Consider the following 24758-nt stretch of genomic DNA (forward strand, 5'->3'; position numbering starts at 1 on the left):
ACGCATGCGGGTCCCAACGATTAGTCTGGAACATTCGATGACTGCTGTATAAAAGTCGACGCGCTTGACCCACTGATCAGGTTTTCGCCGATCGCCGACTGCGTTCGCCGCTGTCGCCGTTCTTTCAGTGTAGCCTGTTTTTGAGGGCACACGTTCGCCCAATAAAACGCTAGTTTCGTCTTTCTCAGTTTGGCTGCTTTCTTCACAGTTACTGCCACGTGACATCTGGTGGAGATGCTTTACGTTCATGTACCGGACGCCCCCAACAAGCCGTAATCCAAGCCCGGACCACAAAGAAAACACCAGCGCCGTCCCGGAACATTGAGCAAGCCGCCGTCTTCAACAGCTGCCCCCGGAGCACGGACTTCTACCTGAGAAGACCAAGAAGATGGTGGCCAAGGAAACCCCAATGGCAGCCCCAGCGTCCCCCATCGTGCTGCAGCAGCCCAGGGCGCCTCCGACGTTCCGCGGTTCAACATTCGAGGATCCGGAAACCTGGCTCGAGACGTATGAGAGGGTCGCCGCATTTAACAGCTGGAACAGCGACGACAAACTGCGTCATGTCTATTTCGCATTGGAGGACGCCGCCAGGACGTGGTTCGAGAATCGAGAAGCCACCTTGACGACGTGGGACCTGTTCCGAAGCGGCTTCCTGCAAACATTTACGAGCGTCGTGCGAAAAGAGCGAGCCCAAGCTCTACTGGAGACCAGAGCGCAGCTGCCGAATGAGACGATCGCGATCTTCACTGAGGAAATGACCCGTCTGTTCCGCCAAGCCAACCCAGAAATGTCAGAGGAAAAGAAAGTCCGCCTATTGATGCGTCGTGTAAAGGAGGAACTTTTCGCCCGAATGGTAAGAAGCCCACCGAAGACCGTCGACGAGTTTCTTCGTGAGGCGACGAACATCGAGAAGACACTGGAATTGCGGAACCGGCAATTCGACCGACGCACCAAGCCAACAAGCTACGCCGGCATTCAATCAGTGGCCACCGACGACCTGCGCGAGACCATCCGGGCAGTCGTACGAGAGGAGCTTCAGAAGATCTTCCCTTCATCGCAACCTCAAGTGGCCTCAATCGCCGAAGTTGTCAAACAAGAAGTTCAGCGATCGCTCGGAGTTCCTGAGGTACAATCACAATCATCGCAGCCCCAGCCAGAAGCGATGACCTACGCCGCCGTCGCCCGCTGTCAAGGTCCCCCTCCACGACCACGCCGCAATACCGTCGTCCGCCGCCAGCACGCCCACCCGTCGCCCAGCGCACCTACGCGAGGAAGACGGACATTTGGCGAGCCCCCGACCACCGCCCGCTCTGCTACCACTGCGGCGAAGCCGGCCATGTGTACCGCCGATGCCCATACCGCGACCTGGAATTGCGAGGCTTCGCCGTTGACGCACAGCGCCCGAGGGAAGGTGAACGCCCTCGTGACATCGCCGACTACCTCGCCGCCACTCAGTGGAACCCTCGACGACCGTCCCGTTCGCCGTCACCAGGCCGCTACCTGTCGCCGCAGCGCCGACCGTACACCGGCCCAGCACGGGGCCGCTCTGCGAGCCCATATCCGGAAAACTAAAAGCAGCAACCGATGGAGGTGCGGTTGCTGTTCGTCGAACTGACGAAGATCCACCGCCACCGACGAAGACGACAAAGAAACCATCTCGACGACCTAATGACGACACGCCGCCGTCGCGACGAAGTCAGGAAGCCAACACTACACCGATGAAAGACGACTTGACGACGCGACGTTCCAACTTCAGTTCAACACGACGCAGCCGTGATCCGACGCCAAGACCTAACTGTAACGCAAGACAAAGAACCACTCGACGTGCTTCTCGACGGCCACGCAGTCACCGCCTTAGTAGACACAGGAGCCGATTACTCCGTCATGAGTGGACCCATCGCCGCCCAGTTGAGGAAAGTTAAGACTGCATGGGAAGGCCCTCAAATTCGGACTGCTGGAGGACACCTGATTACGCCGACTGGGATCTGCACGGCAAGAATTACCGTTCATGACCGGACATACCCTGCCACCTTCGTTGTCCTCCAACAGTGTTCACGAGACGTCATTCTCGGCATGGACTTTCTGAATCAACATGGCGCAGTCATCGACCTGAAGTCGAAATCGATAACGCTGTCACAAGATCAAGCGATACCGCCGGAGAGCTGTCGTAGTCACCACACCTTGAGTGTGCTCGAAGATCAAGTGAGCATCCCGCCGCGCTCCAGCATTATTATTTCCATCGGCACTGAAACACCCGCTGACGTAGAAGGCGTCATCAAGGGCGACCAACATCTACTGCTCGACCGTGAAATTTGCGTCGCAAGAGGGATCGCTCGACTCCACGGAGGGCAAGTGGAAGTTATGCTAACCAACTTGAGTTCAAGCACATCAACAAGGGCACGACAATCGCATACATCGAGGAAATTGTGGAAACCAGCAATGCCTTTGTCCTCTCGGATTCAGCCGCATCTACCCCGATGAGCATAGTCCCGAAACCAGACTTCAACGTGAATCCAAGTCTTCCTATGAGTAAGCAGCAACAGATCAGAAGTCTTCTCCGACGATACAAAGACTGCTTTTCGACGTCATCGAGGATTCGACAAACACCAGTTGCAAAGCATCGCATAATAACCGAAGAGAGCGCTCGACCACTCCGCCAGAGCCCTTACCGAGTTTCGACGCGAGAACGTGAAGCTATTAGGCAACAAGTCGACGAAATGCTGCGCGACGACATCATCCAGCCGTCGAAAAGCCCGTGGGCCTCTCCTGTAGTCCTGGTGAAGAAAAAGGACGGAACCCTACGCTTCTGCATCGATTATCGTCGACTGAACAAGATCACGAAGAAGGATGTGTATCCCCTTCCACGGATAGACGACGCATTGGATCGGCTCTGCAACGCTAAATACTTCTCGTCGATGGACCTCAAGTCTGGCTACTGGCAAATAGAAGTCGACGAGAGATCGCGAAAAGACTGCCTTCATCACGCCAGACGGCCTCTACGCGTTCAAGGTCATGCCATTCGGACTGTGCTCGGTGCCTGCTACGTTTCAGCGCGTCATGGACACTGTGTTAGCCGGACTGAAGTGGCAGACGTGCCTTGTTTACCTGGATGACGTCGTTGTCTTCGCCTGAAATTTCGACGATCACCTCCCACGAAACACGCAAGCAGCTATTTGATGTCTAAAAGATGTCTTGAACGGCTAATTCAAAAGCCTAGTAGCTGTCTTGATCAAGGCATTTTGTAGCCGTGGACGTCTAGAAGTACTTCAGTAAGCCCTGCTAACGTTACGCTAAAAGTTGGCTAATGGACAGCTTGACAAGAACAACTGAAGACTTTTATTAGACATTCCCTCAAATTTTTGCGGCAGCTGTTACAGTAACACGACGTTTGCCCACAGTTACAATTTATTTTAAACGAGGCATGGACATCAGAGAAAAGTTTATATTGTCATATAGAGTGATGCAGAGGTAGTTTTTCCAGATGTGAACCATGGGAATAGTGTAGTACAGCCTCATTGGTCAATATGTGCTTTTTAATTAGACCAATCAATTGAATGCCGCCTGTCAGAATTATTTTGCAAATAAAACAAGATCTGTATTGTATGCTGATATAATTCCAATGTTCACTCATTGACCTAAACAAGAACATCTCGGCGTGAAACACGTAATTAATGACAAAACTTCGCCCTGCTGGGTCTCCACCAAATTGAAATAGTTTATAGCAAAGAAAAATTTTGTCAGTGATGCTGCAGTTCAGGCAAAAATTACATCTTGGTTCCAGCTACAGGGGGCACAATAGCCACTGTGCTGCAATGAGTTAAGAAATAAAGGATAGTACACATCTGGAAAAACACTCTGCAAACCACTCTAACTAGCAATATAAATATATTTTTTCTGATGTCCATGCTTCATTTAAAAGTAAATTGTAACTCACTTTCTGGGTGCCTCTTGTAAGGTAACTCCACATGCTCGCACAGCATCACGCAGAAATAATGGCCAGTTCTTCGGCATACCATCCATTAGTAAATTCCTTGTACGTTGCATGTTGCCAGAACTGAAAGATAAATCATAATATGCTGTTATTTTTTTTTTTCATAAACTGCACGATGAGCTTTTCATGCATAAAAGGTGATTGCAAGCGAAAATGCAGCAAGACATCAGCTTCACACCATGTCACATACTCATACTTTATTACCTAATAAATTAGAAAAGATGCAGAAAGTGTAATTAACAAGAGTGATTAATAGCAGCAAAGGTGATCAGGGATAAATCTCGAAGATGATTGCCGCCGCTGCCAGAGTAGGCCAGCCTTCGTAGGAGAGCACTGGCTGCCCACAAAAGCTTGCTGTCACAGGCCACATGTGACGGTTCTTGTAGACATAGGCAAGCAATACCTGCACAGAATAGGGAAAAAAGGGCAAGGGAGGAAATGGGAATGTTGAAATTGGAACTTCAATTAGCAATATGTGCTAAGTAAAAAGTTTGGCTCACATTAAAAATAAATTTAAGCACTCCTTTCTCTTAAATTACAGGTATCTTAAGGTATGTATGCGATTATGTTTAAAATGACTAGTATATTTTCTATCATAAGAAACCAACAAACACTGACACCAAGGACAACATAGGGGAAATTACTTGTGCTTAATAAAAAAATAAAGAAACGATAAGTTAATGGAAATTAAAGCTGATGAAAAAACACCTTGCCGCAGATGGGAACCGAACCCACAACCTTCGCATTTCGCGTGCTATGCTCTACCAATTGAGCTACTGCGGCGTCGTTTCCCCATCCACTTTCTTGGGTATTTATGCGTCCTAGCAGAACCCTGGGAGTGTTAGCCAGCGCCACAACTCAGAGATCTTGTTCCTGGCATATAGTCATTAAGTTGCATAGCAGAGTCAAAGTCAACCTTTAAATTATTGTATGGTGTTTTGTGGCTAAAAAGCCACTTATCAACCTGTCAAACAAGTCTGAGAAGCTTCCTGCAAAATATAATCAGTTTAAAACAGTAATTCACTGTGCAGGTAAATGATGTACTAACTTAATTAAAAAGTTATATAGCGTTTCATATTGTTCAACTAAAAGCAAGTTTGGGGCATTTTGCGCTGCCTAGCTGTTGCCTTTCTTTCAAACTTAAACATGACACAGTACAGAGTAAGCAGGTAGCATGCAAAGGACTGGTGATAAAGTAGTGTTCCAAAGCAACACTCCTAGCTGGATCAATCACTTTTGTTCATATATTTTCATGTGACCCTAATTGGCTTAGGGCAATACCTCACACAAATGACTCAACACCTTGGATGATGCGTCATACAAAATTGAAAGTATCTCATGATGTAATCAAACGATAACATTGCCCACTGACTTGGAAGTGTTAACATGCTGTTTGCGTGAGAAAGTGCAAAGCGATTCGTATAGGTGGCAAAGTCATCAGTGCATCTATAGCCTCAGGTAATTCTGAGCATCTATGTTGACTTGCAACTGAGAAGCCACTGCACACAAAAAGGTGTATTCAAGTAATGGTCCATGCTGAATAATTCCCCACCTAGTGAAAAGGCAAATGTGGCAGGCTAATGGGCCAGGGCAAATATACTGCTAAATTCTGATACCTCCAATGAGATTATTGAAATAAGTGATAAAATACAGGACAGGTAAAATTGCAGTTATGACAAAATTTTAAAAGCACCTCTGCAAACTGCTGGAACCTTCAGCATCATGCCTGTTCTACACGCACATATGTTGCAGCGCAATCTATATCTCAGACGCTGGCGCCTCCACAAATCATTTTGTGATCTCCTCACAACAAGGTTAAAAAACAGTCCGGCACAAGCTACTTGATGTAATTCATTTTGCAAGCGCCAGCCAATTGCTGAGGGCGGTAGAGCGAAATTGAAGTTTGTCCTTGTATAGAAGCCTCGGCCCATGTTTTATCAATTGTAGCGGCAAAGCACACCTTTTACAGCACACATAAATCTTAAATCAGACTGCTTGCTGATGCTGTACAGTAAGTTCCTATAAAGAAACTAAATCACACAGAAAACATTTAGAATACCAAGCTAATGAAATACTAGCTTGAATCTATTTGTGCATTAGGGAAGCAAGGTGTTGTACACTGTTGTAGAAAATTTTTACTCATGTATGGAATACTTGTATGACACAGCAGAGTTAATTTGTGAGTTCCTACATAGCAATGACTACCTACAGGTAAATTTTGTAAGGCTTAGGGAAACTAATTATTAGCAGAACTGTGTATGTACACTGGCACTGAGAAATTGGTTATAATAGTGGCAGCTTATAATGGACCAGTGCAAAAAAATGCCCGTTTGTGAGACACCAACTAGCTATTCTACCACGAAGCGCTCGCTGGCCTTAACCCATATAAAAAGCACTGGGAGGACCAGAGAGGGTACAGTACATTGGCTTACACTGATCATGATGAGGTCCCGTCATCCAGCTAGCGCCAAGATACAAGAAGGATGTCCAGCCGTCTATTGAGTGAAAGGTACAAAATAAGATAGCATGAAGTCAGTTGAAAGGCAGATTTGCAATTACAAATAGGGTGACCCAGTCACAGTCATTCATTAATAAATGCCAAGCTGTCGTGATTTCACTCCCAGATGAAGCACCTACTAGGTTAAAGGTTTTGCTGCTTATTAAGAACAAAACACAAGTGAAATTTGTACATCAGCAGACGATTTAATTTGGAATTGTATAGATGAAGTAAATATTGCAGTTATATCTTTTGTTTTGCTATAAAGTGGGAACGCTACAAACTGCATAGTCACTGACACACACGCGCACACACGTAAGAAAAAAGGACACAAAATAGGGCGAGTTCAGTCTGGTTCAGCATTACAGCCAGCGCGTCGTCTTCGAATGCACTCCTTTCGGTTGGTTCGTGCTACGTTAACCACAAAGACTAACAAGCAGGGCAAAGTTCTGACTGGTGTTGCGGAAGTTGTGGAGCGCGGTAGTGCTGAACACAAGCAGAACCCTTGTATAAAAGTGATGACGAAAACTCGCAGGGCAGAAGAGCCCATATATCAAGAATTGTCGCGGGTAACACCTAAAAATATTCACATTGCTGACGAAAAACGAAGTGCCATGTATTTTACTTACCGGAAAAAGTGTTATCCGAACGTGCGACGTACAAAGACGCACCGACACACGAAGGCGGCGAACGCAGATCCCGCCATTGTGGTAGTAAGCCGTCGGCGAAAACACGCAATACAGCCGATGTCCCGAAGCACTGATGCAAAACACACGGCAAACAGCATCAGCACAGCTAAATGACTCCAGTTAATATCCAGTATAAATGTACAGAACGGCTTAGAATGACGCACAACTGGATAACGAACCCACGACCGAGACATAGCGGGCGGCAGTGGCCGTTTTTTCAAACTTCCTGCCTGCCAGTGTTTCCAGCACAGAATGAGATGTCCGACAAATTTGGATTATGCCGCCGAAGTAATCGCAGCGCGGTGGCTCTGTGACACCGCTGTGCAACACCGGCGTTTCGCTCCTGCTGCTGTCAATACCTGCTGCGCGAGCATAGAATGGTTTCCAGGCGTCGTGTGCGCGCCCCGTATGGGAAACAATAACACGCCCTTGTTTGTTGAAGTTCTGGTGTGAAATTATTTAATATTAAAGCCAATTAACTTATGTTGCTTCCAACGAGTTCGATTTGTCTGTGGCGTCTTTTATTCGCTAAAGCCGACGGCCGACGGTAGCCGCACATTTAACACGTCGTTTGGCATATTATGCACTTTTAGACAAAAAGATCTAGAAAAGTTCTTGAGTTAGACATTCTGAATGCGTTTACCAAAACAGACTCTAGTGACACCAGTAGTGGGTTTTGCCGCAGATAGAATATATACTAGCATATTCCAAGTGCTGAGGTTATGTTTAGAAGAAATTCTATTTTCAGTCGTATCATAGACCAAGACGTCTATAGCCGTTTGTAGCCGTTTCAAGAAGTTTTTAAGAGGTTCTGTGTTTCGTGGGCTTAGGCGGCTTGCGACAGTGTTAGAAGCCATCAAGTCATCAGGGCTCACTCTGAAGCCGGAAAAGTGCCACTTCGCATACGATGAGCTTTTGTTCCTAGGCCACGTGATCAGCAAATCAGGAGTACGCCCCGACCCACAGAAGACAGCTGCCATCGCAAAGTTCCCGCAGCCAACCGACAAGAAGGCAGTGCGCAGATTCCTTGGCATGTGTGCCTACTATAGGCGCTTTGTCAAGGACTTTTCAGGCATCGCGGAGCCACTAACACATCTAACCAAATGTGATGTCGCATTCAAGTGGGAAACGCCGCAGGCGAAGGCATTTCAAGAACTCAAACGACGCATGCAGTCGCCGCCAGTACTTGCACACTTCGACGAGGACATCGATACCGAAGTCCACACTGACGCCAGTAGCCTAGGCCTCGGTGCCGTCCTAGTCCAGAGGAAAGAAGGACTTGAAAGGGTGATATCGTATGCTAGCCGGTCACTGTCAGAAGCAGAAAGCAACTATTCTACGACTGAAAACGAATGCCTCGCCATCATTTGGGCTACAGCTAAATTCCGCCCTTACCTCTATAGCAGGCCATTCAAAGTCGTCAGTGACCATCGCGCATTGTGTTGGCTAGCTAACTTAAAGGACCCTTCAGGACGGCTGGTGCGGTGGAGCCTCAGACTACAAGAATATGACGTCACGGTAATATACAAGTCCGGAAGAAAACACTCCGACGCCGACTGCTTATCGCGCGCCCCCATCGATCCCCCGCCGCAAGACGACGAGGACGACGACACCTTCCTTGGGATAATAAGCGCGGAAGACTTCACTAAACAGCAACGTGCAGACCCGGAGCTAAAAGTCCTCGTCGAGTATTTGGAAGGGAACACCGACGTTGTCCCTAGGGCATTTAAGCGCGGGTTGTCTTCGTTCACGCTACAAAACAACCTGCTCGTGAAGGAGAACTTCTCACCAGTCCGCGCCAGCTACCTTCTTGTTGTACCGTCAGCGCTGCGTCCAGAAATACTGCACGCCCTACACGACGATCCAACCGCTGGGCACCTCGGATTCTCCTGGACGCTGTCGAGAATACAGGAAAGGTATTACTGGCCGCGTCTGACCGCCGACGTCGCCCGTTACGTCAAGACATGCCGAGACTGCCAACGACACAAGACACCACCGACAAGGCCAGCAGGATTACTACAGCCGATCGAACCTCCTCGCCGACCATTCCAGCAGATTGGGATGGATTTGTTGGGGCCGTTTCCGATATCAACATCCGGGAATAAGTGGATCGTCGTGGCGACGGACTATCTCACCCGCTTTGCTGAAACTAAAGCTCTACCAAAAGGTAGCGCAGCCGAAGTGGCGAAATTTTTCGTCGAGAACATCCTGCTGCGACATGGTGCCCCAGAAGTCCTCATCACCGACAGAGGAACGGCTTTTACAGCAGAGCTCACCCAAGCCATTCTGCAGTACAGCCAGACAAGCCACAGGAGGACAACTGCCTACCATCCGCAGACGAATGGTCTCACGGAGCGCCTGAACAAGACCCGCGCCGACATGCTAGCAATGTACGTCGACGTCGAGCACAAGACGTGGGACGCGGTCCTGCCGTAGGTAACCTTTGCGTACAACACGGCGGTGCAAGAAACAACACTGATCACGCCGTTTAAGCTGGTTTATGGCAGGAACCCGACGATGACGCTTGACGCCATGCTGCCGCACGTAACTGACGATTAGAATGTTGACGTCGCTAGCTATCTCCAGCGCGCCGAAAAAGCCCGACAGCTCGCCCGCCTGCGAATCAAGAGCCAGCAGAGGACCGACAGCCGACACTACAACCTCCGACGACGCTTCGTCGAGTACCAGCCTGGCGACCGTGTTTGGGTCTGGACCCCGATACGCCGATGAGGACTCAGTGAGAAACTACTCCGACGCTATTTCGGACCCTACAAGGTCATTCGACGTATTGGCGCACTGGACTATGAGGTCGTGCCAGACGGAATTTCTCATTCACAGCGGCGCTGCGCACGATCTGAAGTGGTCCACGTGGTGCGTCTGAAACCCTTTTACAGACGCTGACGAACTTCCTTATTTTATTGTTTTCTTCGCCACGGGTGTTTTTCTTTATTACTTTCATTTGTATGCAGCATCGGGTCGATGTTTTTTAAGAGGGGGGGTATTGACATGTGTACTTACCTTTATCGGGCGACCACGTTTCGCTACCTAACAAATGTAATCGCACAGCGCGGGACGCGCCTGCATGTATCCGACGTTTCTGGAAAGTTATCGATGCTTCTACCCAGCTGTCTGTTGTCGCCGAACCTCGCGTTATCTGATTTCATCGCTTGACGCGAATTCTGTAGAACTTTGTAGAAGGCATGCGGGTCCCAACGATTAGTCTGGAACATTCGATGACTGCTGTATAAAAGTCGACGCGCTTGACCCGCTGATCAGATTTTCGCCGATCGCCGACTGCGTTCGCCGCTGTCGCCGTTCTTTGAGTGTAGCCTGTTTTTGAGGGCACACGTTCGCCCAATAAAACGCTAGTTTGGTCTTTCTCAGTTTGGCTGCTTTCTTCAGTCACTGCCACGTGACAATACGATAAAATTAAAACCAAAGAACAACTCTACGCTACCTTCCTTAAAACCAAGGACCTAAATGTATTTGCTGAATTTAAGCGGCTTGGAAACAACATTGTGAAGTTGCCCCGGAAAGCGAGGTCGGCGTATTACTCTAATCTATTTTCACATGACACTAAGCGTACCGACCTGACCTGGAAAAAAATAAACACTGTTCTCTGGCATAGCCAAGAATCTAATGAAATTGACTCAATATGTTACGGTAACGATTATGTTTCTGGTTCTGCTTTAGCCAATCTGTTCAACAATTTTTTCATTAACCAATTCACAAGTAATGCAGTACAACAACACAAAAGTATACACAGACCTTGCACAAGCCCAAACACCATATTTTTTTACCCAACAGACGCTCAAGAGGTAGCTTGCGCAATTATAAACCTTAAAAACAGTAGCGTTTGCGACGTAGACAACCTGCAACTAGGACCACTAAAGTATGTAGTGCATGAGATAGCGCTTCCATTAACGCACATTTTTAATCTTATCCTCTCCACTGGTGTATTTACAAAAAACATGCAGATTGCAAAAGTAACTTTAATTTTTAAGGGCGGTGACAGAAATGTATTGAAGAACTATAGACCCATATCGATTTTATCGTTTTTTTCAAAGCGATAGAAAAGCTCTTGTATATAACATTGTCTAACTATTTTTCTAAGCAATCATTACTACACAATTTTCAGCATGGATTTCGTCAGCATTGTTCGACAGAAACTGCGCTGCTAAAGCAAAAGGAAATAATCTTAAAAAATTTTTCAGACCATAGTTTAACACTGGCAGTATACGTAGATTTATCGAAAGCCTTTGATTCACTACAGCATGAAATACTACTTGATAAATTGCAGTCATACGGTGTACACGGCATTGCATATGACCTCCTAGCTTCTTACTTAAGACATCGTAAGCAGTACGTATAAATAGGAACATCCTCTTCAGATATTAAATGCATAAAGATGGGAGTACCCCAGGGCAGTATATTGGGGCCACTTTTATTTTGTGTTTACGTTAACGACCTACACTCTTTTAGCTTAAATCCACATGTAACATCAATTTGCTATGCTGATGACACTACATTATTAATCACCGGTAAAACAACTGACGATATACAAAAGATATCTGATGAAACAGTGCCGCTGTTACTGGAATGGACAAAGTGGAATTCTTTACTTATTAGTACCGCAAAAACAAAAGCAATACTCTTCAGACCAAAAAATAAGGTTATAAGCTTGCCGCTGATTACACTTGGTCACAATGTAATTGAAATAGTAGAATGCATGAAAGTGCTGGGCGTATATTTTTCAAGTACTTTAACTTGGGATGACCATATCCGAGAAACTCAAAGAATTGTACAAAGCTGCGGGTATGCTAAACAAATGTAGACATATCATTCCTCAACGTATAAAACTACTACTATATAACTCGTTAGCCCTTTCTCGGTTATCCTACGCCCACCTAGTATGGGGCACAACAAAAACGAATCTAAACCGACTGTTCCTACTTCAAAAGAAGTTTATGCAAATAATTGCAAACGTCCCATATGATTTTCACACGCAGCTACTCTTTAAACAATTTAATGTTATAAATGTCCATGATTTTTATAATTATCATTTACTCCAGACATACTGCTCGGCCACAAAAAAGAACAACTCTTTTTACAGCGAAATTTCAGAGTTAAGATAAAATATTGCCGTATACACTATGCATCACCACAATATTTGGCACATACCTACTCCTCAAAACAACTATGCGAAACAATCAATCGCTTTTACTCTTCCAGCTCTGCTCAATAATCTTGCCAACAAATGTGTAGATGTGTCACAGTTGTCTAAAAAAGCAATGCGAGATCAGTTCCTGTGAATTATGATGTATTTATTTATCTATTTTCATATATTTTGCTCATAAATGTGAAGCTCACTTTTGTATTTTGCAAAATGCTTATGTTCCGTTGTGCAATCATTGTCCGTGCATCTGTATGAAAGCAGTCATTTGTATGAAAATTTTTTAATAACTGCTGCTGCTGCTGTGTAAAGGGGCAGCCACCTCGTCAAGCTACTAATCTCAGTAGCTTTTTGTGGCTACTCCTTCCTTGTGTATTTGTTCAAGGAGAATAAAAATTCAATTCAATTCAACTGTTTTTATGGGCACAGCATTGAAGCTGCAATTGAGGTAATGCCTAACACCACATGAAATACAAAGCACAATAAACACAGAGAAACCAAAACAACTGCACACACTTCTCAGCGAAATAGACACGACACCTGCTTTGTTGCATCCGAGCTGAAACGGGTGAATCCCAAACCCTGTGTCACATAACATCTGAAAGAATTAGCTGCTACGAGAGAACCAATGAGGATGCGCTATGCATGCGCTATGCATGCATGTTTAGCCTAATGGGTAAAGATTTGGGCTGCTGCACTAAGGACCCAGATTAACGACCCACCATCAGGCACATTACTAACTATTGTTGAGCCCATCTGACTGGATGTACGAAGAAGCCAGGAGACAGCTCATGATAATGCTTTGCATAAGAGACAACGAAGCTGAACCCATGTTTTCTGCCTTGTGCTCGCAACGCTCTACCAAGTGAGTTTCAACGGCAGTTGTCCCAATGTCAATTTTCTTGGATAGCTGCGCATATGTACTAAGCATAGCCCTGGGAGTGCTAGGCAGCAGCACTCACAGTTATGATGGCAAATGTGTAGTATCCTTTAAAACACCCACATTACAAAGCACATGATCTTAGAAGCTGGCAACTGGCTAATAAACACTCGCTTTCTACCATGAGGCCCCAAGGCAGCCGAAATCAAAACATTTGTATCTTATGAGCGAGAAAAATCAGGGGAACCATGCAGCTCAATTTTTTGTTTATAACAAGCATGTGATGGCAACAGACAATGAAGCATCAGTGACTATATAGAAAAATGGCTTAGAGCTGACGACAATCATTGGCAGCTCACATATTATAATGCTTTCTCTACAATTTATTGTCTCAAGACATCTGGCAGCAAATCCTCTGGATTCTTCTTCTACTATGTCTTTTGCAACTGAAATTTTAAATTTGTGTAATATGCCATGGCAACTTAGAAAACTTAAATGGTTAAGCATCTCCATAATTTAAATTTGTGGACCAGCTTTGTCACCTTTCTAGAACAATAACTCTCTGGTGTCATACATCACTCAAACCAACTAATTCTCACTCAAACCACTACTAAAAATCTACCTTTAGATGAGCAGTACCTGCATTAGACGCAGCAGCATACCCTTTTAGCAAAGGGATATACATACCACGCTCAGACTGAGCAAACCAACAGCAACCAGTACTTGTGTCCATTTGTCTTCAACGAGGCAGAGACAGGCCAGGTCTCAATAAACACAACAAATATAAGGTGTAGGCAGAGGAAATAAGCAGAAGCTGTAAAGACAGCAGCAAAGTGAAACAAATTAGACAAGGCTGCACACATTCAGCGATCTGGGCCGAGGACAATTCACAACGTTACTGCCACAATTAGAAGCAAATGCTCCTCATGCAACAATTCTAAAAACAGCACAGACAACAATTAAAGCAGACACATTACTTGTGTCATCTGTCTTCTTGCTGTTTTTACAATATCGGTCACGGTTGCAGAGCTACGCACATGATCTATGAACGAAGGCAACGGACGTGCATATAAAGCTTGGTGAGCCGATTCATACTAATATATGTTTAATTTTGAAAGTTCTCGTAAAAGCGATAGTAGCAGCAGCAGTAAAGTAGGTTCGTTTACCAGCTCGCTCACAGCGTACGCATTGTATGATTTAACTCCACGGCTCGCAAAGGAGCTACTAAGAAGCTTTAAGTGAAGGAAATACGCTTTAATTATCTCACTGCAACGAATGAAAGCCTCTGACGCCCATACCGCGGTCAGTTGTGAGAAAGGTAATTAAATGCAGCCATGCGCTGCATGGGTAAATAAGAAGGGCATAGCGTAGTCATCCTATAGAGATGGAGAAAGATAGACTTAAGAACGCGATAAACGTCACAGGACGACATCCACGCTAGTTGAGTGCATGCATTTCTGGCGCGTGGAAGATGTCGCTGTTTTTTTGTTCTTTTTTTACATCGGTGCAACGCGTAGGAACTGCAGTGTTGAAGGCACGAACGAATAAATTATTCTGCGATCACTGCGGGACCTGCGACAACCGTTTCGTGTTCCTTCGAATTTCGAGATCACATCGACCACAGCTCGAATGCGCAACCGGCTCCAAGTACGTCGCGGTAGCACCAGCAGCTGGGCAACAAATGTCATCAAGCCCTGGCCCACCGCAGTGTTCGCAACTTGAAGCTTCTAAGCATTCGCCAAAAACAAAAAGCAGACCACATCCATACGTACGCGCGCGAACAAGACGCGAGCCATGCCATCTGAGTTCGAGAGTAGTTATGTCATAAAAGCAAAAACAAAAATCAATGCGACGTCACATCCTGTAAAGTCAACTTGTCCTCCTTTCTCACCTTCTCTCAGCTAACGCATGCGCAGCGACCACGGAGCCCTCGGGGGCGATGTTCAGGTCCATGCATACCACAGCGCAGCAGCGCCAGATTTCCCTCTAGGCACGGAGGGAAATCTTTCCTTCCTCCGTGCCTCTAGGTAATGTAGTGAGAAACTCTATAGTGTGTAGAGTGTAGCAAGGGCTTAGCGGCGCAACTACCGCCCCGTGCCAAAGGGGACGCCCATAACATCCATCCATTGATCCAACTCTGCACTAAAACAAAGTAGCAGCTTTTGCTTTCGTTTTTGTATAAAAGCAAGAAGATCAGTAGATTCAAGCGCTTTATCAATGAATCAGCAAAAAATTTAGAAAAATCAGTAGATTTAGTGATAAATCAGCAGCCGTGGCATCACTGACTCCATCTCGATGCCAATTTCTCATGTGTGACGTACGGCCCACGACCTACTGAACTCCAGACCTGCACAGATCTCCCTCCTCCAGCACGCCTAGTCTAGTTCGCCCCTTTTGCCGCTAGGGAAAGAACGTACGAGCAGAGTGGCGCTAGTTATAACCTGTTCGCTGTCGTCTGCTTCTGCGATCTGTTCAGAGCTTGTCTTGCCATTTCGGCAGGCACAAAGCGCTTGCATTGGCGGTAAATGAATAAATTCACAAATATACAAAAGGAGACATATTTGCGAATGCTTTGCGTTTGAATAGTGAAACTAGAAGAGGATGAGCGGTGCAAGAAATGTAAACAACGAGCATAGGTGGACGCTGCAATGCTAGATCGACGGCATAAATTTCCCTTTCCTAGCCTCCTTAAGAGACTGGAAAAATTGTTTAAGAAGATTCATAGGATAATCTAGCTTTTTTAGTTGATTACAGACAGCCTATTGTCGTAGATGACATCAGGATTTACTGCTGTGTGCCGTAGTGAAAGGAAGATGATTGGTAAAAGTTATAGTAAAAGTATTTACGAGCAAGTCCTCCGCCCGATATGTGCAATAGGCTGATCGATTCTGTTTCAAGCGAAGGTGAGCATATCTTGTTTTTAATATCGTTGGATGTCTAGCTCAGTACAAAGCTTGCAAAAAATTAAGCGATCCCAGTGCTTTAAAACGTGCTGCACTGCAGGCCTTAAAGATCGTGTCACGGAACTCTTTTCAAACTGTAAAGCTAGCTTTTCTGCGTGGAACGGCGGCAGCATAACGGTGGTGCTTAAGATACGTACGCAGTGAAGCTGTGTGGATAATTCACTTTTTGAACTCGCGACGCATTCACGGACAACTTTTAAGAGTTAAAGGGACCCTGAAACGATTTTGGCGATTTTCTACAAACGTACTGAGTCGTTAGAGTAGGTCCTTCTGATCAATAATTGACACATCTAAGTGCTCTGCGTAAAGCGTGTAATTTATTATAAGGTTTTAAAAATGCACATCGCTGTCGATTGCAGCGCACTGCTCTGCGGAATTTTAAGCCGCCCCTACCCATATGATGCAAATAACCCATATGACGTCACATGGGCGAGCTATCTGATTGGCTGACCAGGGCGCGTGGTCGATAATTTTTCCAACTTTATGGTGAACAAATGATGCTCGTAATAGTTGGAATGTTAGTTACTTTGTTTTTGTAAAAAGAAAATAACTTAAAGAGAATACACAAGAATAGTTTTTTAGTACACTTGAGCACTTCCGGCACACAGCAAGTGTCGTCTGCTTGTGTTACAACGTGCGCAGTCTTTGACGAGAGCTCCGCCGTCAGTGTCGATCAGTCTTTTCGTGAGCACGATGAATCACCCTTGTTGCGTTGTGGGCTGCAGACGTAGCGACTGGAAAGATGTGAAGTTGCGAAATCGTGTCCCTCTGCAAGGCAGCATACGAGCGAACTGGCTGCTGCGCATCGGACTGCGGCTATCCGATAGGCGCCAGGGTTTGCGCGTTTGTGGCCGTCACTTTACAGCGGAAGATTACTAATGCAATAGCGTTTCGCAAGTCCGGTATTCGGGCAAACACAAGCGCAAGGGGACAGGGTCTGGCCGCTTGACTGTGCCGGGATGAGCCATGAGATGAGCAGAAAGGTAAATGTGAATGGTCTGCACGGTGCAGCCACCTGGTGGCACAGAGCTCAACCATACACAGTAGCAGCAACGAAGTGCATTCTTCTTTGCTGCTGGTGTGTATTTTTCGCAGGAGTGTAATCATCAACACGTTGTTCTTATAAATGTTTAAAATGTTTTACACTTGGTTAGAGCAATATTAGCGCTTCGTTTGACTGGTTAAGCGCTGCGCCAACAAGTGTCTGGACCGTGCAGACCGATCAGGCTGCTCACGTCCGTCTACTCTGAAGTTCCTTCATCAGCTTGAGTTTATGCTTCCAGTCATTTGCCGAAATGACCAGCTTGCCTGTGGTTACCGGAATACCGGCCACCTTCGGCGCTACGACAGAATGCTCGCAACGCACGCTGCTTCGATGGCTCTCGGTCGACGGCCAAGCGGCCAGCGGAGAGGTCTCGCGCGGGAGGAGGCGTGCTCCAACAACCGGAAGTGGACGATGTGACGTTGCATCGTGACGCAGGACCAGTGAAGGCGGAGCTTAGCGCCGCTCGCTCGGCGAGCGAGTTGAGGAGGAAAGGCATGGCTAGGGAGGAGGGTAACTTCTAATCGCTTGTAACTCTATTAATACGTAACGCTTCACTTAAATTGTGGTGCGAATGTTCTACTTAAGCTGTACCCTATGCGCCTACAAAATTTGTCCAAACCGTTTCAGGGGCCCTTTAAAATGAGTGGTAATCGTTCTGTCGTGGAGCGTTACGGTGGCTTCAAGTTTCTAAAGAACGCAGACGCGAATTTTGTAACGTGTACAATGAAACTGTTGTGTACGTTGCGAACTCTATACACAATGTGATTTATACTAATCTGCTTGAAAAAGGCAATAGGGAGTATGCACTGAAACTCGGCCGCAATGTGGCGCTGCGGTTCCCCGAGCCCGGCGCCATGCTTGTGGTTGTGCCGCAGCAGCCGACGCATGCTTGCAGCTGTGTTCCGTAAGTGTTGTGTGGTGTTCCCTAGCATTTAGGTTTCTCGTGTGTTGCATGTGGCGTTGGTTGTTTGCAATATTGCTGCGTTGGAAGCTTCCTCTACGGATACACGCTGTAAAGACTTGGAAAAGTGCCCACACCGGAGCACGTTGTTGCGCGACAAAAAGCTGCTGTGTACGTCTCATTCGGCGCGACTGCAGTGTAACATGCAACTCAGCGACTACGCAAAGTCGCTGCCTGCCCCCAGCGCAGCAGATACATCATCAAAATCGCGAAATGCGGCGGAGATGACCCGTTGGCGCTGTCCGATGACCACTTTACGAACGATGTTGCTTTTTATCCAAGTGTCGACCGTGCGGACATCAGAGACTATCTAGTCCACGGGACGAGCTTCGTGACGCGGGATCAGCTAAAGAGCTATAAATCCCTGGAGGCTCATAATTACGTCACCAGTGGTCTCGTGGAGCCACCAAGAGTGAAAGTTCGTGATGGCAACGTCGTCGTCGTTGGAAAGGTAGGCTGTAATTATATAATGTACCGCATGTCAGCGGCTTGGGGCATTTTTTCAGTCGTCCAGAAATATAGCGATGGAGCAAGCAATGTATGTGGCGCCCAGTCCGTCGCACTTGTCGCTAGATCGTCGGTGAAGTTGCTGTAATGTTGTTCGTGCTTCATACGCCTGATTTCGTGTTCACAGTGTCTAATCGCGTAAGCTAAACACTGTGATGTATCTTTTCTCCCTGCGCAGGTCCGCCACTCTCAGGCGTTCAGAGATAAGCTGCTGCTGCCGTGGCTGTTGATTAAAGCTGACGGGGAAGTTTTGTGCGCGCACTGTACGTGCATGGCCGGCCTCGGGGAGGCGTGCTCACACGTTGGTGCAGTGCTCTTTTATTTGGAGGCTGTTGTGACACGCCGGGATGGTCAATCATGCACAGATGGGCAAAATGCATGGCTACCGCCTCATCTCGTCAGTCTGGAATGCCGACCGGTGGCAGAGATGGACTTCGCGTCTTCCGCAATGAAAAAACGCCGCCTGGACGACACTGAGGCTGCCCCCCGCGACCCACCAAGTGTTGAAATGCCCAAGCCGAGAGAGGACGAGATGTTAAAGTTTTTCTCGTCATTGAGTAAATCTGAGGGTAGGCCAGCACTTCTCTCGCTTGCCCAAAAATTTGCTGACCCCTACATTCCCTTGGGCTTGAAGTACCCTAAGCTCCTCCTCCGCAATCTGCAAAGGAAGCAGTGCCCAATTTCCTTGGAGGATGTACAGGCAGAATGCCGTAATGTCTTGCAGGACCTCTCAATTGAGCCTGATGTAAGTTTCTTCGTCTCTTTGTAGCTTGCTTACAGCCATACCTTGCCAAAAAAACTAATTGTGCAGGTTGTTGTTGTAATGTGCCGTGCATCCATGTGTCAGCATCTGTTCACAATTATAATTTATGCTAAACCTGCACATGCTGCCTGGGCACTTTTCAAATGTATGCAATATTGTCATGAATCTACAACATCCTTAAAGCATTACAGCAAAACTAAAAAACAATCGAAAGGATAAATATTTGTGTTTGTTTGCACATGAATTGCAATTTCCTGCAGGTGTGTGTACTGATCGAGAAGCAGACAAAGGCCCAATCTGCATCCGAGAAGTGGCATTTATTTCGGACTGGACGCATCACAGCTTCAAATGCAGGAGCGGTATTTGCAACTTCATTGACCAAGCCTTCAAAGAGCCTGCTGAAGAGACTGTGCTACCCAGAGGACTGCAAATTCCAGACTGCAGCAACTCAGTGGGGAAAGAAGAAAGAAGCTGCTGGGAGGGCAGCTTACATAGAGGCAATGCAGAAGCACCATCTAGGCTTTAAGTGTGAAATGTCTGGCCTCCACATAAGCATAGAGCGACCATTTCTGGCTGCAACTCCTGATGGCCTTGTACATTGCAATTGTTGTGGAGACGGCCTTCTGGAGATAAAATGTCCATACTCTGCAAAAGATGCACTTATTTGCGAAATTCCAGAGCGGCAACGATCTTATCTTGTAGTTGATGGCAGTGATGCAAAGTTATTGAGAAACCATCATTACTTCAAGCAAGTAATGATGCAGATGTTTGTCTGCAAAAGAAACTACTGCGATTTTGTAGTATGGACACAGAAAGATATTTTTATTGAAAGAGTAATGTTTGATAAGGAGTTCTGCAACGAAATTGTGGATAAGTGTGCATTGTATTTTGAACGAGTTCTCCTGCCTGAACTTTGTTTCCGTTATTGGACCACTGCTGCTGAAGAAGTAGTAGTGGAGCAAAGTGCAGGCAGTCAGGATGATAAATATTGCCACTGTCAGCAGCCAGAATATGGAGACATGATTAGGTGTGATGGGAAGCATTGCAGTCGACAATGGTTTCACTTTCAGTGTGTTAATTTGAAGAGGGCACCTAAATCGCGGAAATGGTTTTGTAATGACTGCAAGAAGTCGTAAAAAAAGTATTCTTATTATCTTATTATGGGGTTTTACGTGCCAAAACCACTTTCTGATTATGAGGCACGCTGTAGTGGAGGACTCCGGAAATTTCGACCACCTGGGGTTCTTTAACGTGCACCTAAATCTAAGCACACGGGTGTTTTCGCATTTCGCCCCCATCGAAATGCGGCCGCCGTGGCCGGGATTCGATCCCGCGACCTTGTGCTCAGCAGCCTAACACCATAGCCACTGAGCAACCACGGCGGGTGTAAAAAAAGTACTGTACATTTACTAGATGCTTTGCACTAAGGACACATGTCAGTCAAATGGTACAACAGAGTCGCACAGGTTGGTAAGTGCGGCACACACAAATACAACCTTGTCAAGTGCGCTGACTTTTATGCCGTTAAGCACCTTCGGCTCCAAAAATTCAGTGGGAAGAGTGCTTTTGAGAATGGAGTACTTGTTCCTGACTAACCCAATAACTCTTTCAACATGAATCCTAACATTTGCTAGCCTACGTGTTGCCTCAACAGAGTATGCAGTAAGCTGCGGCTTCCCTTTAGTGAAGGCTGGGATTTCCAGCTTCGCTCCACACATGCCCACGGCATCAGAGATCAAGAAACCCCTGTCAGCCAGCACAGAGTCGCCAGGTAGCAGGTTGCTAAGAATGCCACACGATTCTGTCAGCATTTTGTCACTGGTACGCCCACCCCACCCTCTTGATATGTACGTAATTACACCTTGTGGAGCGATGCCAATTAAGTACTTCACGGTGTTTGCATGCTTGTACGTAGACCATGTTAATGATCTAGGTTCCATGGCTGAAGGTCTGTCCACAAAGACTTCAAAACAATCCAGAATCACAGCTACTTTCTTGCCAAATGTTTCTTGGAATGCCATTGGCATCGTTCTTTGAAGATCTTCACGTTCTGGCCATTTGATCAGACTGCTGAGCCTAATGTAAGCAGCATCAAGCCACCTTTCTACTGTCCTCGTTACGGTTGACTGGTGAATGCCAAACCTGTAAGATAAAACTGCTGAGTTGTTATGTGCTTTAGTAAGTGTTATTGAAGCTAATGCAATAAAGTTCACCAGCACAAAATGGCTATTGCATGCTCAACTGCAGTTCTGCGTAGTGCAGGAACCTTAATGTTACAAATGAATATAGGTATGGCTGTTGCCCAGAATAAAATACCTGTATGCAAGATCTTGTAACGGGACGTTAAGCCGCAACCTCATTAGGAAAACGACCATTTCCTGAAATTTGCTCAGGCGGTTTCGTAATGTATGCCTTACATGAGGCTCAACTAAGATGTAAACAGCCTCCAAAACTGCATAATTTGGCAGCCCTGTGTAAAAAACAACCATGTCTGGGTTGCTGCGGAGCACATCCCTGTCTCCAGGGGCTGCCTTTGCCAGGCGACTGCGTGCAATATCCAGGTCATGCTGAAGGCGGTGGTTTTCTTCCTCCAGTGAAGAGATGTGGGCTGACAGCAGGTCAGCTGTCACCTCTTTGTCTATCATGCCTGCATGATAAATTGAATGTGTGATGACCATATGAAGGGAAAGCACTGGTGTCAACACAATGTATAATGATGTTACTTGTTTCAGCACCTTTACATGAGGATTTTTATTATTGTAATAAATAATGACCTTGAATCTGCCTGTCAGACTGAACTGTTTGTTATACGATTAGCTTTCAGTGCAAAAGAAACCGCATCCCTAATTTTCACACCCATAATGGTCAGATTGTACTGCACATATCGCACCTACACCAACAATAAGCAAAACGAGAACAAGATGAAAGCCGGAGCCAATGTGCCGACATGTGGACTTGCCTTTCTAAAAGTGACATGTTGCCTTGAAGAAGACAAGTCCACTTGTCGAAATGGCTCCTGATTTCATCCTGTTTTGTTCATCGTGTTGAATTTCCATCTCCCGCATTCCCTGTGTTTTTTCCACACCAACAATATAATTTTTGTTAAATATTTGAAACATTTCCAGCTTAAAGGATTGTGTTTTAATCAAGTACATTAAAGACTTTACGTCTGCTCACACCGCTTCGGCCAAAATCAGGACATGCAGGAACACAGGATTTGCAAGCCCTAGAAACAAAACTGTGCGATACTTGCATGCAGAAGCTTGGTTATTCTGCAGATCCGCTTGCAGGTGGCACTGAGCTGTGGCTAGATTTTCTTGTAGAACTGGACATTCCAAGCATGAAGGCTCCTCGGGAGCTGCAAAATGAAAGCACGCAGAAAGGAAACAAACTAGTTGAAAAAAAGCAGTCTTCAGTGGAACCTTCGCAACAAAACACTTTGCTTGCGTGCGCAAGTCTTAACGGGCTGACTAAATGGTTTCTCCATTTACAAATTATTTTGTGTTGCATCTGCATGCACCGTTACTGTTAACAGCTTCAAACGCAGTATTCGATCAGCTGTGAGAATTCAAAGACAAACGTCCTTGCGCACATAACACAGAAGCCTAAATGAGCAATTGCCATGCTCCAGAGCTCCATACTCTCTTAAGTACGAATGCATAAATGTTTACTTAGCTTACATGCATGGCCTACAAGGTGTTGCATTGCAGTTTGTTCTGATGAGGGGGATTCTTCGTCACCTGCACAAGAAATGAACACTGTAATTTATGTGAAAGCAAGAGCGTAAACTGGACGTTGCCCCCGGCACCCTCGCCCCCCCCCCCCCTTTTTTTTTTAATGTTGTGCACTGCAGTAAATGCGTGCTGGCTCGCGTATATTAAATTACACAGACGCAGTACACAAGGTTCAATAATGGACAGCTTAAGGTTGGTCCAGTGCAATATGCAAATTAAAGTAGAAGAATGTAAGTGTGAAGTGACGCCTTCGTACTGAAAGAAATCTCCTCGGCCGCCGTTCCTGCAGCGATGGGCGCCGCGTTCGTGCTCGCGCTCTCCGGTCGCTGCCTTAATTCAAAGGCGTTGGCTGCAGAACTCGCGCGCCTTCGTTGCTTGAGTCGCATATACCTGTAAAAAATTAGTTCGATTAGTTCATAATCACTTGTTTGACTGCGTACAAAATTAATTTGCACCTGTCGCTTGCGCTTCTTCCAGCGTGCGTCGTGGACTTGTAGCCGAGATTGAGGCTCGGCGCCCAGTCGGGATTAGCCTCATCCATCAAATAAGCTGGTCGTCCTGAAAAATATAGCCCACTGGTACGTTACAGAGCTGCATGCAAAGAATTGCGCTAAAAAACTAAGCTTTAATGCCGCTGCCGTGCTTACCTGTGATGAAATGCGCCCCGCAAACTCGGTAATGCGTCGCCAATTCGTCCAGGTCTTTGCGACGAATTCTGCTCAGCCACAGAGCTCTGCGCCTTGAAGACAGCTCAGCTGTCCTAAGACACTGTCCTTCTTTGACTTTGGGCACGACATAGAAGCCCAGCGGTTGAAAGTTCTCATCGTTGGGTTTGTTTTTTGACCGGTTGGAACAACCGTAGACGGCGCAGTTCACCATTGCGGCTCGGCGCGCAACAACGTGCTCCGGTGTGGGCACTTTTCCAAGTCTTTACAGCGTGTATCCGTAGAGGAAGCTTCCAACGCAGCAGTATTGCAAACAACCAACGCCACATGCAACACACGAGAAACCTAAATGCTAGGGAACACCACACAACACTTACGGAACACAGCTGCAAGCATGCGTCGGCTGCTGCGGCACAACCACAAGCATGGCGCCGGGCTCGGGGAACCGCAGCGCCACATTGCGGCCGAGTTTCAGTGCATACTCCCTATAGGAGCGGCTATTTAACGCTATATTATAGCGTCCTCGATCACCCGCACCGGTGCGCACCGGGGCGCCTTGGTGCGCACTTTCATCCTCGATCAATCGCACCGGTGCGCACTGAGCATCCTCGATCACCGGAAGCGCACCCTGTTGGAGCGGTTTTCCGTTGCCCCGTCTCGCACCGAGAAAATCGGCGGTGCGCGGAGTGCAATCCCAGCAAGCACTGCGGGACGCGCGACGTGCGCGCGTACTGCCGACTGCAGAACCGCGGACGCTCTGGCCCGATAGCTGTGGTACGTTGCAACGGAGTTGACGGAGTTAGCTAGTGGATTTGTCGGCGATGAGAAAGGAAGCGCTGCTAGTTGCCGCAATCGATGAGCATTCTTCAAGTTCGTCTGACAGCGAAGAC

At 46.7% G+C, this 24758-nt stretch overlaps 3 protein-coding genes and 1 long non-coding RNA gene across 5 annotated transcripts; 1 reads left to right on the forward strand and 3 right to left on the reverse strand.

The window, feature by feature from the left end:
* Positions 1-4173: 4173 nt before the first annotated feature.
* On the reverse strand, positions 4174-16375 carry LOC140219052 (uncharacterized). Its single transcript, XR_011895361.1, has 3 exons — positions 13918-16375; positions 6424-7247; positions 4174-4394 (listed from the first exon to the last, which is right to left on the reverse strand). It is a non-coding gene; the product is annotated as an uncharacterized lncRNA (long non-coding RNA).
* Positions 16376-18052: 1677 nt separating this feature from the next.
* LOC129382828 (uncharacterized) lies at positions 18053-20605 on the forward strand. Of its 2 annotated transcripts, XM_055067024.2 has the most exons (3): positions 18053-18650; positions 18885-19451; positions 19730-20605. In XM_055067024.2, the coding sequence occupies exons 2-3, from the start codon at positions 18978-18980 to the stop codon at positions 20603-20605; spliced, it is 1350 nt and encodes a 449-aa protein (XP_054922999.1). In that variant the 5' UTR covers positions 18053-18650; positions 18885-18977. The 2 variants fall into 2 exon arrangements, with proteins under 2 accessions (XP_054922999.1, XP_072145008.1); XM_072288907.1 differs by lacking the exon at positions 18053-18650 and having other exon boundaries at positions 18676-19451.
* On the reverse strand, positions 19768-21700 carry LOC140219143 (uncharacterized; the record flags this gene model as incomplete). Its single annotated transcript, XM_072289037.1, has 1 exon — positions 19768-21700. A coding segment is annotated over one exon (795 nt), but the record flags the coding sequence as incomplete, so codon positions are not given.
* On the reverse strand, positions 21687-24349 carry LOC126524010 (uncharacterized). Its single transcript, XM_055067025.2, has 6 exons — positions 23851-24349; positions 23659-23761; positions 23460-23593; positions 23150-23209; positions 22723-22827; positions 21687-22116 (listed from the first exon to the last, which is right to left on the reverse strand). The coding sequence occupies exons 1-6, from the start codon at positions 24080-24082 to the stop codon at positions 21743-21745; spliced, it is 1008 nt and encodes a 335-aa protein (XP_054923000.1). The 5' UTR covers positions 24083-24349; the 3' UTR covers positions 21687-21742.
* Positions 24350-24758: the final 409 nt, after the last annotated feature.

This window comes from Dermacentor andersoni, chromosome 6 (genome assembly GCF_023375885.2).
Source record: "Dermacentor andersoni chromosome 6, qqDerAnde1_hic_scaffold, whole genome shotgun sequence".
NCBI classification, from domain to species: domain Eukaryota; kingdom Metazoa; phylum Arthropoda; class Arachnida; order Ixodida; family Ixodidae; genus Dermacentor; species Dermacentor andersoni.

Excerpts from the sequence above, each read along its gene's own strand:
- LOC129382828 (XM_055067024.2), top strand. The coding sequence starts at position 18,978 with ATGGCCGGCCTCGGGGAGGCGTGCTCACACGTTGGTGCAGTGCTCTTT. Across the intron at positions 19,452-19,729 it reads ACCTCTCAATTGAGCCTGAT|GTGTGTGTACTGATCGAGAA; the intron begins GTAAGTTTCTTC and ends AATTTCCTGCAG.
- LOC126524010 (XM_055067025.2), bottom strand. The coding sequence starts at position 24,082 with ATGGTGAACTGCGCCGTCTACGGTTGTTCCAACCGGTCAAAAAACAAA. Across the intron at positions 23,762-23,850 it reads CGGGGCGCATTTCATCACAG|GACGACCAGCTTATTTGATG; the intron begins GTAAGCACGGCA and ends TATATTTTTCAG. Across the intron at positions 22,828-23,149 it reads ACACCTTGTAGGCCATGCAT|CTCCCGAGGAGCCTTCATGC; the intron begins GTAAGCTAAGTA and ends TTCATTTTGCAG.